The sequence below is a fragment of the Centropristis striata genome, chromosome 14, assembly GCF_030273125.1.
Source record: "Centropristis striata isolate RG_2023a ecotype Rhode Island chromosome 14, C.striata_1.0, whole genome shotgun sequence".
Taxonomy (NCBI): domain Eukaryota; kingdom Metazoa; phylum Chordata; class Actinopteri; order Perciformes; family Serranidae; genus Centropristis; species Centropristis striata.
In genome coordinates, this window is record NC_081530.1 from 24,673,758 (window position 1) to 24,689,396 (window position 15,639).

The 15,639-nt window shown below is 42.0% G+C and overlaps 1 protein-coding gene across 1 annotated transcript in view; it reads left to right on the forward strand.

The window, feature by feature from the left end:
* Positions 1–10,129: 10,129 nt before the first annotated feature.
* Positions 10,130–15,639, forward strand: part of csmd3b (CUB and Sushi multiple domains 3b) — a 380,920-nt gene continuing 375,410 nt past the window's right edge. The window contains exons 1-2 of the mRNA XM_059350826.1: positions 10,130–10,264; positions 10,366–11,284. Of these exons, the coding sequence (XP_059206809.1) occupies positions 11,035–11,284 (250 nt within the window). The 5' untranslated portion in view covers positions 10,130–10,264; positions 10,366–11,034. The remainder of the gene's footprint in view (positions 10,265–10,365; positions 11,285–15,639) is intronic.

The following is a 15,639-nucleotide window of genomic DNA, read 5'->3' on the forward strand; positions in this document are numbered from 1 at the left end:
GCAGCTAAAAGTTCTTAGAAGAATAGAATGAACAGTGATATGATTCCTACAGTACAATGGGTGTGAACGACAGAGCTGCGTGACTCATTCAAGGCCACAGAAGGAACTTACATGCTTATCTCACATGACACATGGCTTATCAGCTTCATGTCTCATATGAGTCTTCGGAGTCTACAGGTACACTAGAGACGTTTCCCGATCCAAGTACATCCTAGATTCCTTTCTTCACATCTTAGTCTCCCCCACAGGAGATGGGGACCGAGAAGATGAGAAAGAAGTGCGAGGAGTCGACATCCTTGCCTTGTAGCTGTCATGTCAAATTGACGTCAGTTAAATATGACATCTGTCCACTGTGGTGTAGTGGTTAGCACCTTCTCCTCACAGCAAAAAAGTCACAGGCTCGAAATCCTGAGTTGGCATGTTCTCCCTGTCTCTGCATGGATTCTCTCAAGTTCCTTTAGCTTCCTCCCACAGTCCAAAGACATGCAACTTAGGTTTAATTGGTGAATCAAAATTTCCCGTAGGAGTGAATGAGAGCATGAATAGTCTGGCGACCTGTCCAGTGTAGCCCGCCTCTCATTCAATGTCAGCTGGGTTCGGCTCCAGCCCAACGCAACCAGTAAGAATGGTGTCACTACATGATTAATTAGCTCATATTTTAAAATAAAATTCAAATTCACAAACCCTAATCCTTCTTTTTAAAATATTTTTATTACATCCTTGAGTTCCCCTGGCATGATTATAATTGTACACTCAAGTGTTTCAAACTTGAAGTATTACTGTCTCACTAAAGTTAAATAAAAAGTAACAACGCAAACGCAATGCAAAAAAGACTTCTGGAAGGACGTACCTCACTTTTAGATCCTTCAGTGTGCCTCTTCACTCCTCAAGATGCATTATTGGAATTGCAGCTGGCGACCTGTCCAGGGTGTACCCCGCCTCTCGCCCAATGTCAGCTGGGATCTGCTCCAGCTCCATAAACGGTTAAGGATCATGAATGAATGAATGAAAGTTTAAGGTTCAACATTATCATCTTGTTTTCTCAGTCTCCAAGAGCCAAAAGTACCAGTTAATGTAATACAGTTTTAAGCAATCACGTTATCTTTTTATCAAGAATTATTGAGAGCATTTTTTAATTTCAGTTCAGTAACGGTTCTAACTATTAGACTCAGATTTTTTTTCCTTTTTATATTATAAATACAGAATTACAAGCACCAACAGCCTTCTCTTTTCCCTTTCCGACTTGGCATAATAAATGGACATGCTTGTCCCCCACTGTGTTCATCCCCCTCTCTCGCACTTTCTCCTTTGATGATTTTCTAAGTGTGACCTCATTGTTCACTTCATTAAACTGAAAGCCATAAATTCGACACCCCTCATCCCAAACACACATACCCACACATATCAACACATGCACACACCGCACAAACAATCCTTATTTATCAGGTGTGGCTGGTGACAGCTTCTCGCTTGGTGCTGGATTTACAGCCCCAAAACGCTCCGCCTGTGCATGTGTGTGTGTGTGTGTGTGTGTGTGTGTGTGTGTGTGTGTGATTGAGGGTGTGTCCTTCTCTGATAGTGGAGAGAGAAAAGAGGGAATGAGATGTAGATAAATAACCGTTTTAGATGATTCCTCCTTTCCTGCAGGCAGTGTGGAAACAAAGTAGTGAGAGAGCCAGGTAGAGACAGAGTGAGGGAGAGAGGATCAGAGCACACAGCTACAATACTTAGATTCAGTCCATCTCTCTCAAAATGGCTGCACCCCACAGTCCATCACTGCTTTATTAGAGATTACACGCAAAGCACCTATGACCACACACTCGGCATGCACACACACATATATGGTGCAATGGAGTGCAATAGATTGCATCCAAATCACTGCTACTCTTTGAAAGTAATGGGAACTGGTGGCTGGGGGCCACGTCAGCTTCACCTCTTAAAAACCAGACGTCACATCAATATCTCGCTTCACTGTGCAACAGTACCACCACGATTGGTCTCAACAGTTTATTCCTGTAAAATGTATGTTTTCTGTGTCACTGGTGGCAAAACATTCCTCTTTTATCGACTGAAACACTTAAAGATAAATGTCACTTGAACACAATGTCAATAGGAGTAAACAAAGTAAAAATCTCAGCTTCAAAAACATTCCTGACATATGAATTTACAGCGCAAATCTGTTGATTGGTAGATAATTAATTACAGTGTTTGTCATGTAGTGAAAATGCTTTAATCCTAACCAAACTAGGTGTTCAATTATTCATGCCAAAAAGACATCTGTAGTTTTTATTAGGTTTGTATCCAGATAAGATGTATCCATATTAATTGCAAATAGAGTAATAGCCCTATCCTGGACGAACACCAGAAGACCAAGAGTAAACATAATTTGGATGGTGGGGTGGTGGTGGGGTTGGCATGTTTGTTCAAAGTATGTAATTTTACTTCTTTGTTATGTAGTGAAAACAATAATAAAAAAAAAATACACAGCAGAAGAACAACTCAAAAAAACTTTTTTTGTTTTGACACACAGAATTCCTGCAGCAGTCATGGGACTTAGTCAGCACATAAAGCTCTATGGTAGCCTTCACCTCAACAAGAAACACAACATAATATATAAACTGTTGTCAGGATGTCAGAGAAACCTCATATCGCCAGTTTGCTGTTGCACATACAGGGTTTCTGCAGGACACTGACAGTAATGCCATTCCTCCCCTCTTCCTCTTTTCAATCAGATGGCATCTGTATCTATCCTCACAATAACCGGGGGTAACACTCCTGATGTTGTCTGCCATGTGTGAAACTAATCAGAGCCAAAACCTGGTGTGTGTGAGTCTGTATGTGTGTGTGTGTGTGTGTGTGTGTGTGGGTGTGGGTGGGTGTGTCTGCTTGCAATAGCCACTGGCACCTTGTTGTAAAGTCAATGATGCTGCCGCTTGTTGTACATTTCCCCCTTTCACACAGGCCGACACACACATTTCCGCACCCATATACAATCTGTCTCTCTCCACACACACCCCACAAGCAACATTGCTTGTACACAGGCAGCTGGCGATGAACAAATATTCTCTCTGTTGAAGAGTGTGTGGGCATAAATGCCTCTGTGTGTGTGTGTGTGTGTGTGTGTGTGTGTGTGCGCTTTTGCAAAATGGGAATCACTCAATTGTGTCGACAGCAGCCGCCTTCCCGCCCTCTGGCACTGTGGCTCCTGATTGGATATCTCGTTAGTCAATTATCTCATTAGTGGATATCCCGTTTAGGGACCATGCTCCGCTGACAAAAAAATAAATAAATCCGTCCTTTATGTTTTGCTTGGATGCCGCTCTCTTCTCAAAAACTTCTTGCAAAATGGAGCGTCTGTGTCCCACTGTTGCAGTTAAGCCGCATGCTCATTTACAGACGTGACCGCTTTATGGCAGTCCCAGAAGGGCTCAAGTCAAACAGTGAGCATACACATCTGACAGGGTCTTGTAGACACCCTGCTGTGGGGATGCTGCTCCCCTGCTGTTCTCAAGACTAGCCACTGCTCCTTCAGGGAGCCCCCTTTGGATCAAATAGGCTTGATATTTGCAATGAATCTTGAATCCTGTCACTGTTGACATAGGCGCTTTCAGCAGGATGTGAAATCTGTGAAACCAACTACCTACCCATTGTTTAAACTAATTGTCTGTTAGGTTGGTAGATATATAGCATGGTGCATTTTGTGATGCAGGAAGTTTTGTGTTTCACTGCTCTTCCAAAAAGATGAAGCACAATTAAGCTGACTATGGTTTCAAAAAAATAATTGTTAAATGAGCGTCTAGTCCTAAGGAGAAGGGCTCAGCAGAAGTGCTTGTCAGATGGTAGAACAGTGTCTGAAACCTCCTCCCTCTGTACCTTTCCAACAGTGGAATTGGGGGCTGCATGTGAACATTCCTGTAACTTTCTAAAAACAGCAAAGCACACTTCACAAAGCAATTGGCAGCGTTTCTGAAGGTTGGAGAGTTGGCAAGAATTTAATTATTTCCTCACACCTTTTTTTTTTTGGTCACTTTTCCTATGTACTAAAAATGTGTCTTACATCTTTTGACATCATACTAGACTTCATACGTGAGGACATTTTCATATTAGGTACAGTTGATATGTACCCTGGCTAGCCAATACAGCAAGAGAGTCAGTTGCAGCTCTTCTGTGTGGAGTTTGCATTTTCTCTCCAAATACATCCAGCTTAGGTTTAACTCATGACTCTAAATTGTTCGTGAATGGTTGTCTTTCTCCATGTGATAGTCTCGCGACCTGTCCAGGGTGTACCCCGCCTCTCGTCTGATGTCAGCTGGGTTTGGCTCCAGCCCCCTGCAACCCGAGTTCAGATAAAGAGTCAAAGATAATGAACGAATGAACGAACGGACGAACGAACGAACAAACGAATGAATGAACGAATGCGTGATTGTACGATCTGTGTTTTGGTACAGTTTGGTACCTGATGCAAACCATCTCCAAGTACGAGATTGGTCTCCCCTTTAAAAACATCAGTATAAAACCTTTGCACAGGCAACAAAATACAACTCATATTTACATTTTAGACTGTCCTCTGTCGCCATCTTGCAGACGTAGTAGTAATGATTGATGGCGATGCAGAGTTAAATGGCAGATCTCACACTTGTGGCAGGAGAGAGGGGAGGTGGATGGGTTGAACAGACGGCGGACTTTCACCCATGAGAACAGGGTTTGTGTCCCCTGTGAAGACAAAAAATAAATTACTTTTTACGTAACTTACGTTTTTGACGCAACTAACGTGGCTCACATCATCCCTGTATCTACTTAACTTGAGGCACTTTCTTACATATAATTACTGTTTAAACTGTCTTTTTAAAAACACCCTACAAGGGACGTTTTTTCCTAAACCTAGGTCAATGGTTTTGTAGCCTTAATTTACTGAAACTGCAGCATTTTTTTACAACCGCGAACTGTACGTGTATGTGTAATGACTACTGGCTATTTTCAGAACACGGCGGTCAGCGGTGTACGAGGTAAGGTCAGGCCATATACAAGTCAATTTATACAGTTTAAATCAGTCTGAAATTGTGGATCAGCAGTTCATAATTATATAATCCAACTTAAAAAAGTACTGAAAGAAACTTCACCTAACAATGTCTAGTATTAGCACTGAAATATCCCTCAACTCATGCTGCCAGTGTCTCTGTTAGCTCTTTCAAAAAAGAAGGTGTTTTTTTTTGTGTGACTGAAAATACAATTGTCATTGCATGGAAACAGAAGGACAATGCTGCTCTTTCTTGTAGGTTACTAATGAATTCCCTTTAAGCTTCGCCTGGTGCACTGTGTGCTGTTGTTTCAGGGGGACTTGCAGACATGTCAAACACAATACAAAACATAATCTGTGTAAAAGGCTTGTTAAAAGATTTGCCGTGTTCCCTTGTGCCGTCCGCAATTACAGCAATAAGGATTGTGTACCGGGAAGAAATTGCAGATTGAAAGAGACGTGGGGTGTCTGCTCACATCATAAAAAACAAAGTGATTCCTGTGGTCAGGACAATTGCGCCGTAATGGACACAAATAAATAGGTTTTGGGAGGAAAAAAACAAACAATCATATATACAGTATGTAACCTCGTTTGATCCGGCGGAACCACTCTGTAGGGAAAATAAGGACAAGTTGACAGGTGCAGTTCTGTCAAAATTACTTTAAAAAGACACTGATACCTGCACCTGCTTGCAATATATAAGTTGCTGAGGCTTAATATACAGTAGAATAAGTAAAGTATGTAATGTGAACCTTAGTTTCCCAGGTTTCTAGGACATGCTGGAATACATTACATTGCCTTTCAGTGTGTCTACTTTTTTGGGGCCGACTGCAAAGAGCCATTCAGAAAAGTGGATTACTCATGCAAGTCTCTCCAGCTCGACCATCTCATTCCTTCTCACCCCCCTCCTCTCTCTTCCTCCCTCTCACACATACATACATTTCCATTTTATTTTTTAGGCACAGACTCCCATCCCCCTCCTCTGTCCTCATCCCCTCCCTTCAATACCTATCTACAATTCTCTAGCCTGAATGTTTTACATCTTGTACCTCCCATTTTTCCCCTTCACCTTTTTTTTCTGTCTCCCTCCCTGCCATGCTTCCTTTTTCCTCTTTTCCTACCTGCTTCTCTTACATCTCTTTTCCTCATTCACCCTCTATTCCTTCTTTATCTCCCCTCATACTTTTCTTGTCTCTTGTTTTATTGCCTTTTCCCCTCTATTTGCTCATTCCTTCTCTCCTGGGTCCCTCTCTCTTTTTCTCTTATCCTATAGTCTTCCTCCTTCTGCTGCTCTCTTCTTCACACCCTTCTATACCACCTACCTCACACCCCTCCTTCCACTTCGCCTCTTCCATCCACTCTCCTCTCTTGTTCTGTCTCTTCCTGTCTCTCTCTCAGGACATGAACCTCACACATGGCTTATTGATTTCTGAAAGCAACACGCAGACGTACGGCCGATGTAAGGCCCACAAATCTGCACACAGAGGATTTGAGGCACACATGCAGTTAGGTACATGCATACAGACAGAATGTACGGCGTGCACACTCCCGAGTCATGCCGTGAATATTTAGATGATGCCAGAATGATTAACACTGGGTTTGTGATGGGGAGAAAGAGGAGGGAGGGAGAGGAAGGGAGAGAGACTGCGCCTGTAGATGGCAGAAGAGTGCTTTAAGGGAACGTGTGGGAGCAGATTTCACACACACACACACACACACACACACACATTCAGGCACGCAAGCACATTCACCCACACATATTCTCATTAACCCTCACACAGACGCATTTATATAGCTACACCTGTGAGGATTTTCCTCCGCTTTACACAAATTCCCTAAACTGATTTCAGACAAACACACACACACACACACACACACACACACGCAGGCACACACACACACACACACACACACACACACACACACACACACACATTGTAGATGACACTGAAGCTGCTCTCAGACGGAGAATGAATAGTCCTTTTACATTACTTTGATCATAATATTGAAGTGAATTTGATCTGTATTTTGTGAGTATATTGAATCAAGGACTGTACTTGACAAATTCAGGCAATGAATACAAAAATGAAACCCTACTTACTGATTATGATGTATGATTATAGCTTAAACTATTCTGCAGTTTAAAAGGTCAAATCAGAATGAGCTTTAGCTTTTACCAGCTGCATCATTCAAGTGATAACACAATTATAATCCAATTAAATAATATATTTTACTCTGAAATGGATTTCTCATGGGGGCTTCTTTTATTTGTTGATACTTTAAGTACATTTAAATGCTAGTATGTGTACTTTTTCGTATGATTGTAAATGCATGACTTTTACTTGTAGCAGAGTATTTCTACAGTTTGGTAGAACTGCTTTTAGTTCGGTAAAGGTTCTTTACTACGAGTTCTTTTTCCCACCACTGCATCTTCCCCCAGGGGCTGATTAGGGACGGAAGTCCTTCTGAAGGCCTCCTGACATGTAACTTCATCCATATTTCTGTGAAAAGTTATACTGAATATGGTGATTTTTTTGTTTTGTTTTGGAAATTTAAGGGTTTGGATTTGTCTGTTTTTGTGGTGACAGTACAGTTTTTGTGGTGACAGCAAATTGTTTGTTTTTCCCCCCAATTATTTCTTTTAATTAATAAATAAGTCCATTGTTAGTTTGTTGGTTTGAAATACACACTGTTGGATCTAATAACTTTTAATTATCAGATAAAGTAGCAACAAAACAACAGCAAAATAAAACCGACAAAAAATATCGAATATACATTGAAAAGTGTAATTCAACTCCTGATTTTAATTGTTTTCATGCTCCTCAGTGTCCAGTCTTTCTGTAATGCCTTACCCTAAAATGACCCGGCTCTCTAAAGAGTACTGTGACTACAATTTAATTTCCAGCGATAGCATAGCAGTTATAAGCCCAAGTAATTAAAACTCAATCACTCTCCTTTCTACAAACGGCTAGGTTTCTGAAACTACTCCCACCAGCTCCCAGCTCTCTTAGCTCGAATGGCCTCAAGATCAAGGACTCGGCATCATCTCCAGTCTGAGCACAGCCCATTCATAACCTTGGAGGAAAACCACATGCCATGCAGCAAGAAACGGATGGTCGGAGACGGGTTCTGATGCCATGGCTTCCTCTGAGGGTAAATAAAAAATTAATGTATGTGAAAAATAGATACCCAGCCAGTTAGTTGAGTAGTTAAAATCAGCTTAGAGCGTCAGAGAATCCAACCTTCACCTCAAATTCCTGCATTTACTCTGTATGAATTGACATCATGCCCATTTCTGCCTCTGCTTACAGAATCTGTTATAGGTTTAGTTATATTATGACAATATATACAACTTTGTTTCTGTTTTGAGAAAGAAATCCACAAGTATTAAACTCTGCTCGCCTTAAAGCATAAAAATGTCATCTGGCAAACTCTAGCTGATGAAACACACTTGAGTGTTATGATGTGACTATGTATTTCCCGGGCTGTTTGGGAGAGTCTTTTGTATTTGTACAGCATATTAGGTTCACAGCAGCGCTTAAGCTTTTTGTTGTTATTGACTTGATAGCGACTTTATCATTTTCTCTTTTTCAAGTGAAAATCTATACGCAATTTAATTCTTTGCCTCAGTATTTTTGAGAGCGTGGAAGAAATGATTGTGCGTTTGACTGACAAAGGAAAAGGGAACATGCCAATTATGACCCTTTTATTGCGATATTACGTTCAATAAAAGTGAAATGTGTGATACTATTTTGCATAAGAGATGACAGAAAGGAGGATTCTTTATACTTTAGCTCTTCTTATTACTGCCTGGATGTTTTGAATGAGATAATAGTTTTATTCCAACAGCCTACCACTGCTACAAATGGTACAGTCTAGTGCTGGGCGATGGGGCCAAAATCTATAAACCCCATATAGGTAATTTCATATCCATGTAATGATATAATTTATAGACTATTTATTGAATCAAAGAAAACAGAAAACATGGTATAAAAGACTAATTTTGCTGTGGTTTGCTTCAGCTTCAATGTCAAAATTCTGCAGTAGTGCTCTTTGACGGCTATCATTTTAACATTGGGATAAAAACCACATCAGAAAATATATATGATATACATTGATATAACTTTTTGATGATCTACATTGTCATATAGCACAGGCCTGGTACCATCCAGGACATTTTTAGAATATCCAGAGGGACATGAAGGAACAACGAGCCTGTAGGAGGTGTTTAACAATTGATAGTAAAACTATGAATAGTGTTATTACTAGTATGAATAATAGATTTTAATGTATATTATGTAGATTATTATATCAAATATTAATATTGTAATCATCTCTGTCCATGTTTAACTGCTTTTTTAACAATTTTCCTGCAAGCTGTGTTAATACCAAAGCAGAAGAAGAAGTAGCAGGTAACATTTAGAATACAATTGAACTGTATCGCTTCTAAACATACACAAGTATTGACTAGAAAATCAATTAGGTGCCATCAAGAACTCAACATTGTCACTTCACCGGACAAATGTGTTTGCCAAAGTGTTGGTGTCGATCATGTGTAACCATATTCCAAACTCTTCCTGGTATTGATTTCATTTCAGTGGACAAGTGGATCAATGAGCGGTGACAGGCAAGCCATTATTGGTTAGTCCATGTGACTAAAGGCCACCAGATCAACCTGTAGTGTTGAATGCTGGTTTTATTTTTTACTTATTTTTGGTTTGAATTTGGTTTGTTTTCGGCTTCTGAGTATATTTTTTGGCTTTGTTTGTTTTACTCTTGGTTTTGATCAAATTTGGACATCCGTTGGTAAAGTTTTGGCAAGCGCCCGTTCCTGTGTGCCAGTGGACGCCCCTGCATTTTATCCATTGCTGCAACAGCAAGGAGTAGCATCCTCCGCGTAGCCTGATGTTCAAAATACACCAACATCCACCCAAACAATTTTTTTTTAACAGAGAGTCCATTTTAAGCGATTATTTCCGAGCAAAAGCACGTGAGTGGAAGCGGGAGCTTACGAGGAGCACTTGAAGGCAGCATCTCTATATCGGCGGGGAGAAGGAAGAGACGCACCAGCCGCTACACCGGGAGAAAAGACCCAAGTCTACCAAGCAGAGGAGACGGTACATGTCTCCTCTGGTTTCTGACAACAAGAAGGATTGTCATTTCATCTTCTCGTCGTTGGACTTTCACGGAGAACTAAAGGAGAGGACTGTGTCAACATAACGAGCAAGCTGTGGTTTGGCTTGTTTGGTAAGGACATTAAAAGGGAATGACTGATGGTGACGCTTTAGTAAAAAGAAGTCAGATGAATGGTAGAATGATGAGAGAGTGATTATTTTTTCTTCTTTCAGGAGGGGTGAAGATGCAACATTTTGCTGGTCGTTGTTTGTGAGAGGAAAAAAGGAGGAGAAGAAGAAGAGGAGGAAAAAGAAGAGGAAGGTTTGACAGACGCACGAGTCGGGAGACGGAGGAGACAGGAGGGTTATCCGGAGAAGAAATACAGAACAAATTGCATTTTTGAGACACCGAGGGGAACAGAAACAGAGGGGATTTTTTAAAATAAAAGACAGGCGAGAAAAGGAGGAGAGGAGACGCACAGTGTGCAGAAACGACACAAGAGGAGAGGCTTCCAAACAGAAAGGGATATTTGAGAAAAGAGAAGGGATGCAGCCCGGAGGAAGTGTGGATTTGAAGTCTCTCTATCACTCTTTTGCAAGGGAACGGGACGGAATAGAGAGATATTGACGGTGGAGAGTGGATTTAAAGACAGAGAGACAACCTGTGTGCCCGTCCCATCACCCCCTCTGTCTGTCTCCTTTTCTCTCTGGATGTTGACTGAATTCATTTTTTCGGATATGAAGGATTTATCTAGTCTATGTTAGAAGGAGGAGGCGAGGAAAAACGCACGCGTCTCCCCCCTTTCTGTCTCTCTCTCTCTCCCCCTCTTTCCCTCCCTCTCTCTATCTCTCCCTCTCTCTCCCCCCTCTCTCTCTCCCTCCGTTTTCTGGATGTGAAGCAGCATGCGGCCCGGTGAGAGCTTAGAGGGCTCGCGCTCGGCTCGCGGAAGATGCATTGATGTTAATAATATAACTAATAGCGGCACGGAACGCTGTCACGCGCACCCCTCGTCGCCAAAGAGGAGGATGAAGAGGGGGACGACGAAGAGGAGGATGAGAGGGACGAACGAGAGGATGACGGACGGAGGGATGACGGTGATGCGCTGTTTTCTGTGGAGTCTCGTTCTGTGCTCGCTCTCCTCGCGCGCGCAAGGTAAGGGGATGCGACACGCGCACATACACACACAGTCATGAGCCACACGCAGTGACATAAACGCCCTCAATCACGCGGGCGGGTTGGGTGAGACTGGGTGCTGGAGTTTTTTTTCTTTTCTACTGCAGTCATAAGAAAAGATGCTGCTTCTTTTCCAGTGGGGTTAAGGAAGAGAGTGTGTGTGTGCGTGCGTGCGTGCGTGCATGCGTGTGTGTGTGTGTGTGTGTGTGTGTGTGTGAGTGAGTGAGTGAGTGAGAGGGTGTCTGCGTGCGCGTGAGGATGTCTGTGAGGTGTCTGTGCATGTGTGTGTGTGAGTGAGAGGGGGGACGTGCACGTGGGCGTGCGTGGGTATATGGTGTGTTGCGGAGGAAAGAGGAGAAATAGAAATTGGCTTACAGGGAGGATGGAGGGAAAGAAGGAGAGAGGGATGGAACCGGCAACAGCCTCTTTCCCTCTTTTCTCATTTTCTGCTTGCTTCAGTTTGCTCTCTCTCTCTTTCCCTCTCTCTCTCTATCTCTCCCCCCTCTCTCCCTCTCTCTCCATCCTTCTCTTCAATACAGCCATTGAGCTGGTAGCCAATAAATATTCTTGCGGTAGCTCTTGGGCTGTGGCAGCGAACGTGAGCTGCTTATACCAAAGTGTGTGCGGGAGTGTGTTTGTCTCAGTGCGTGTGTGTGAACGTGAGTTGTTTATAGTGTTGAGGCCCGAGCCTTACACAGCATTTTATTCCCAAATTTCCACCACCGTACCCATTTTCTACTGTATTTCAGCTAAAATATGTTATATAATGGTGGTGTCTCCCCCTTTCTCTCTCTCTCTCTCTCTCTCTCTCTCTCTCTCTCACACACACACACACACACACACTTTTTTACTTTGTCTCTTCACACTCCCATCCCTCTCCTCCTCTCCTCATCTCTCTCTCTCTTTTCGTTTTCCTTCTTGAGTGAAATAAAATGTTAAAATATTCACAGTATAGCACACTGCTCCCTGCCACTTTCTTTGTCTGTCTGTATCTTGGTCCTTCTCTGCTTTCCATTTTTAGTTTTTCCTCTCATATATTGTTAAGAAATGCTGTATGAACACACACAAACACACAAATAGTATACACTCATATAAACACACCCATATCTGCGTCAGGTAAGGCTTCAGCTTGCTGACCATACATCTTGAGAAGAAGAAGGGAGAACAGGATGGAGTTAAAAAGCAAAGAAAGGATTGGGAGGAAGAGAAGGAGGAGAAGAGATCCAGGGACTGAGAGTGGGCTCATGAGGAAGTGAGGGAAGGAGAGGAAAAAGGGAACTTGTTTAAAGAGACAGAGTTGTGTGACGGTATAGCCATTTTTGCAATAGAAAGAGACTAAACATACACCAATATCAGTGAAGCCAAACTGACTTTGTATTGTTTAAAACTTGTACAAAAAGACAGCAAACCTGCAAGCCAAGTCCTGTGGAAGCAATTTATCATTGCCATTAGAAAGTCTGCATGATCCTCCAGTGTCTGGTGTCATGTGTAGGCTGACGGAGCAGGAAAAAAAAGGATTTCTGCAGTGATTAAACAAATCGACACCGGGAATGTCTAGACACTTGGTTTTGCAGCATCACAGGTTGGAGTTTACTAAAAAAAAACAGGGTTGTTTTGGTTCACACCGATAGACAGATGAGACATTGTGATTTGCAGGATGTCGACTGCACAAAGACAAGACAGGTGGGATTTCCTCCGGCACAAAGGATCTAATTTTAAACCCTTTGGGGCACAGATCCTGGCACTGATCTCCTCATGGCTGTGTAGCCTGTTTGAGAGACCTCAGATACTTTCCAACTCCTCATGTTATAAATGTAGTCTAATTGAGGCTGGCTGAAGAATAGTTTTAGTTAAATCCATATTCCCATTAAGATTAATCCAATGTTGAAGGCAAGCAAGCAAGCAAATAAAACCCTTTTTCAAGTGTCAAGGCGGAACAGAACTGTAAATAAATGTGTAATTAAATGTCCCCTTGATCCATGCTGACATTTTGGGGACCAAGGCTTTAAAAAGAGGCTGGAAAATTAAAACCAGCCACCGGCCAAACACTGTTACATTTTGGCTGTGGCTGTTGAATTAGTCTACTCTACCAGCCATTGGCAGGTAACCAATCATTGTATGGACCCACAATTCTATTCTAACAAACCAATCTAGAAGGTAAAGTAATGAAATAGGCGGTAATGGATTCACAGGCTGCTGTAGCCAGTGGACAAAAACGTTAATTTCTCAACTTGCTTCACCAATTTGACACAGACACACAATGCCATTTCCAAAGTCATCTTTTGTCATGATATTGGGTTTTAATTGAGAAGTGTGTGTTCCCCAAAGTGTTGGGCCGATAAAATGAGGTCAAGAGGACAGTTTGGCAAGGGGCTGAGGAAAGGTTTCAGACCGTGTCTGACATGTTATTATAAATGTGTTACTTAATTTTGGACACCTTCTTATTTGAAAAACAAAATGTTGGTGGTCTCACAAATTTTTAGTAGTTATTCGACTGAAAAGGAATGCTGGAATTTTTAACTATCGCGCACAATTTTGTCTATTGACGAAACAATGTGACAGTGAAAGCCACATAGGTCCACTTTGGGTGGGCAGGACTTGTTGTTGAAGTTTTGGCTGGAAACAGTGTTTTTAAAGCCTATTTCTGTTCTTTTTCCTAAGCTCAACCGAGTAGTTTTGGTGCCTAATCATAACCAGTGTTAGTCGGAAAATTGTTTTCAAAGTGTTTAAAACAGGACATGTTTGCAACATGTTTCAAACAGGGATCATCACATGTAACATTTAATAGGATATAATAATAATAATAATAATAATAATAATAATAACAATACATTTTATTCATAGAGCGCTTTACAAGGTACTCAAAGATGCCAATACCAATCATTCTGCAAAAGTTTTCCATAAGAAATCACATGCACCAGTTCATGAGAATACATTTCAAAATATCAGCTTCAAATTAAGTTTCTCCAAGTCAGATGTTGAAAAATTGCTGTACTTGTCCTCTGCTCTCCCTCTCCTCCCTGATCCCCCCCTCCTCTGTTTCATCTGCTCTCCTCCTTCCTGCTGCTCCACTCAGCTTAACTCCACCTCTCCTCTCTTCCCCTCTCCTGTCCCCCTGCCCCTCTGTTTTCTTCTCCTCTGCTCAGCGCTTCTTCTGTGCTCTCATCTCTCCTCCGGGCTCCCTCTTCCTTTCGACTGTCAGATTTGTCCTGTGGCTCCAGAGGCTTAATTTACTCACCAAACATACTAAATCGCACATGTGCACACATGCACACAAGACAAAACCCACACACATTTTTCACCGTCTCCGAGACTCTTAAATGTATTCTGGGCTACATTCAGCCTGTCAGAATGAAAGCGAGAGCCGCATCCAACCTCACAACCTGCACCTTTGCAGCAGATCTATGTTTGAGCTTCTTTTCAGCACTACCTCTAGGATTAACCTCATCGCAGATTTTTACTGACAGTATGGATTTCATCGGCACTCAATCAAAAGACTAACACTGATCAATCATCTAGCACTAATTATCCATTAGACAGCAGAGTCATCTATTCCTGGTCATTGGTGGGGTAAGGAATTAAAACAGGGTTCTACTTAAGGCTCCAGCATGTGACCAAGTAATTAAACCAGAGGGCTAAAAATAGCTAATTTAATTTATATTGACGAGCCATGGAAATGTAGTGCTTTGTTCTTGCAACATGGCTAAATTGAAATTTGTCATTCATCCCCTGGTAGCGTCTCGTAATTTAATGCTGGTCATCAGTGTTGAATTGGACAGGCTGTCAGGCGCAGTGAAATGATCCTCCAACCCGGTTTTATAACCCATCACTGGATACCTGAGATTGATTGGTGCGGCCAACAATTCTGCTGTTGATTATAAGCCATTGATTGATGTTTGCCATTAACGCGCCACCGCTCATCATTTACCTGTGTTAGTTACTGGTTGAGTACTTTGGTAATAATTCTCTGCTGTCAATTATCGATTGATATTCTACATGCAATTAATAATAATGTTTATTGGTGAGCTAGTGGAGGCAAAACATGATGCCTTCATTGACAAGCACAGGGGCATAACGTCTTTTGTTTTTCTCAGCTGAATTCACACATGCACAGACGTGCATTTGGACTGCGTGCACTGTGTACACACACTGAGGCAGACGAGCACTCTCACACTGAACATTAGCGCAACACAGACTCTCTAACACACATTTAATCCTGTGGCTTATGGCTGGTTTCTCAGGGAGCGAGATGTGTCTGTCGCAGAGTCAGCCTCTTGATCATATAAATACTTTTGACTTACGAAGGAAGAGAGAGAGGGAGAAGGGGAAATGGG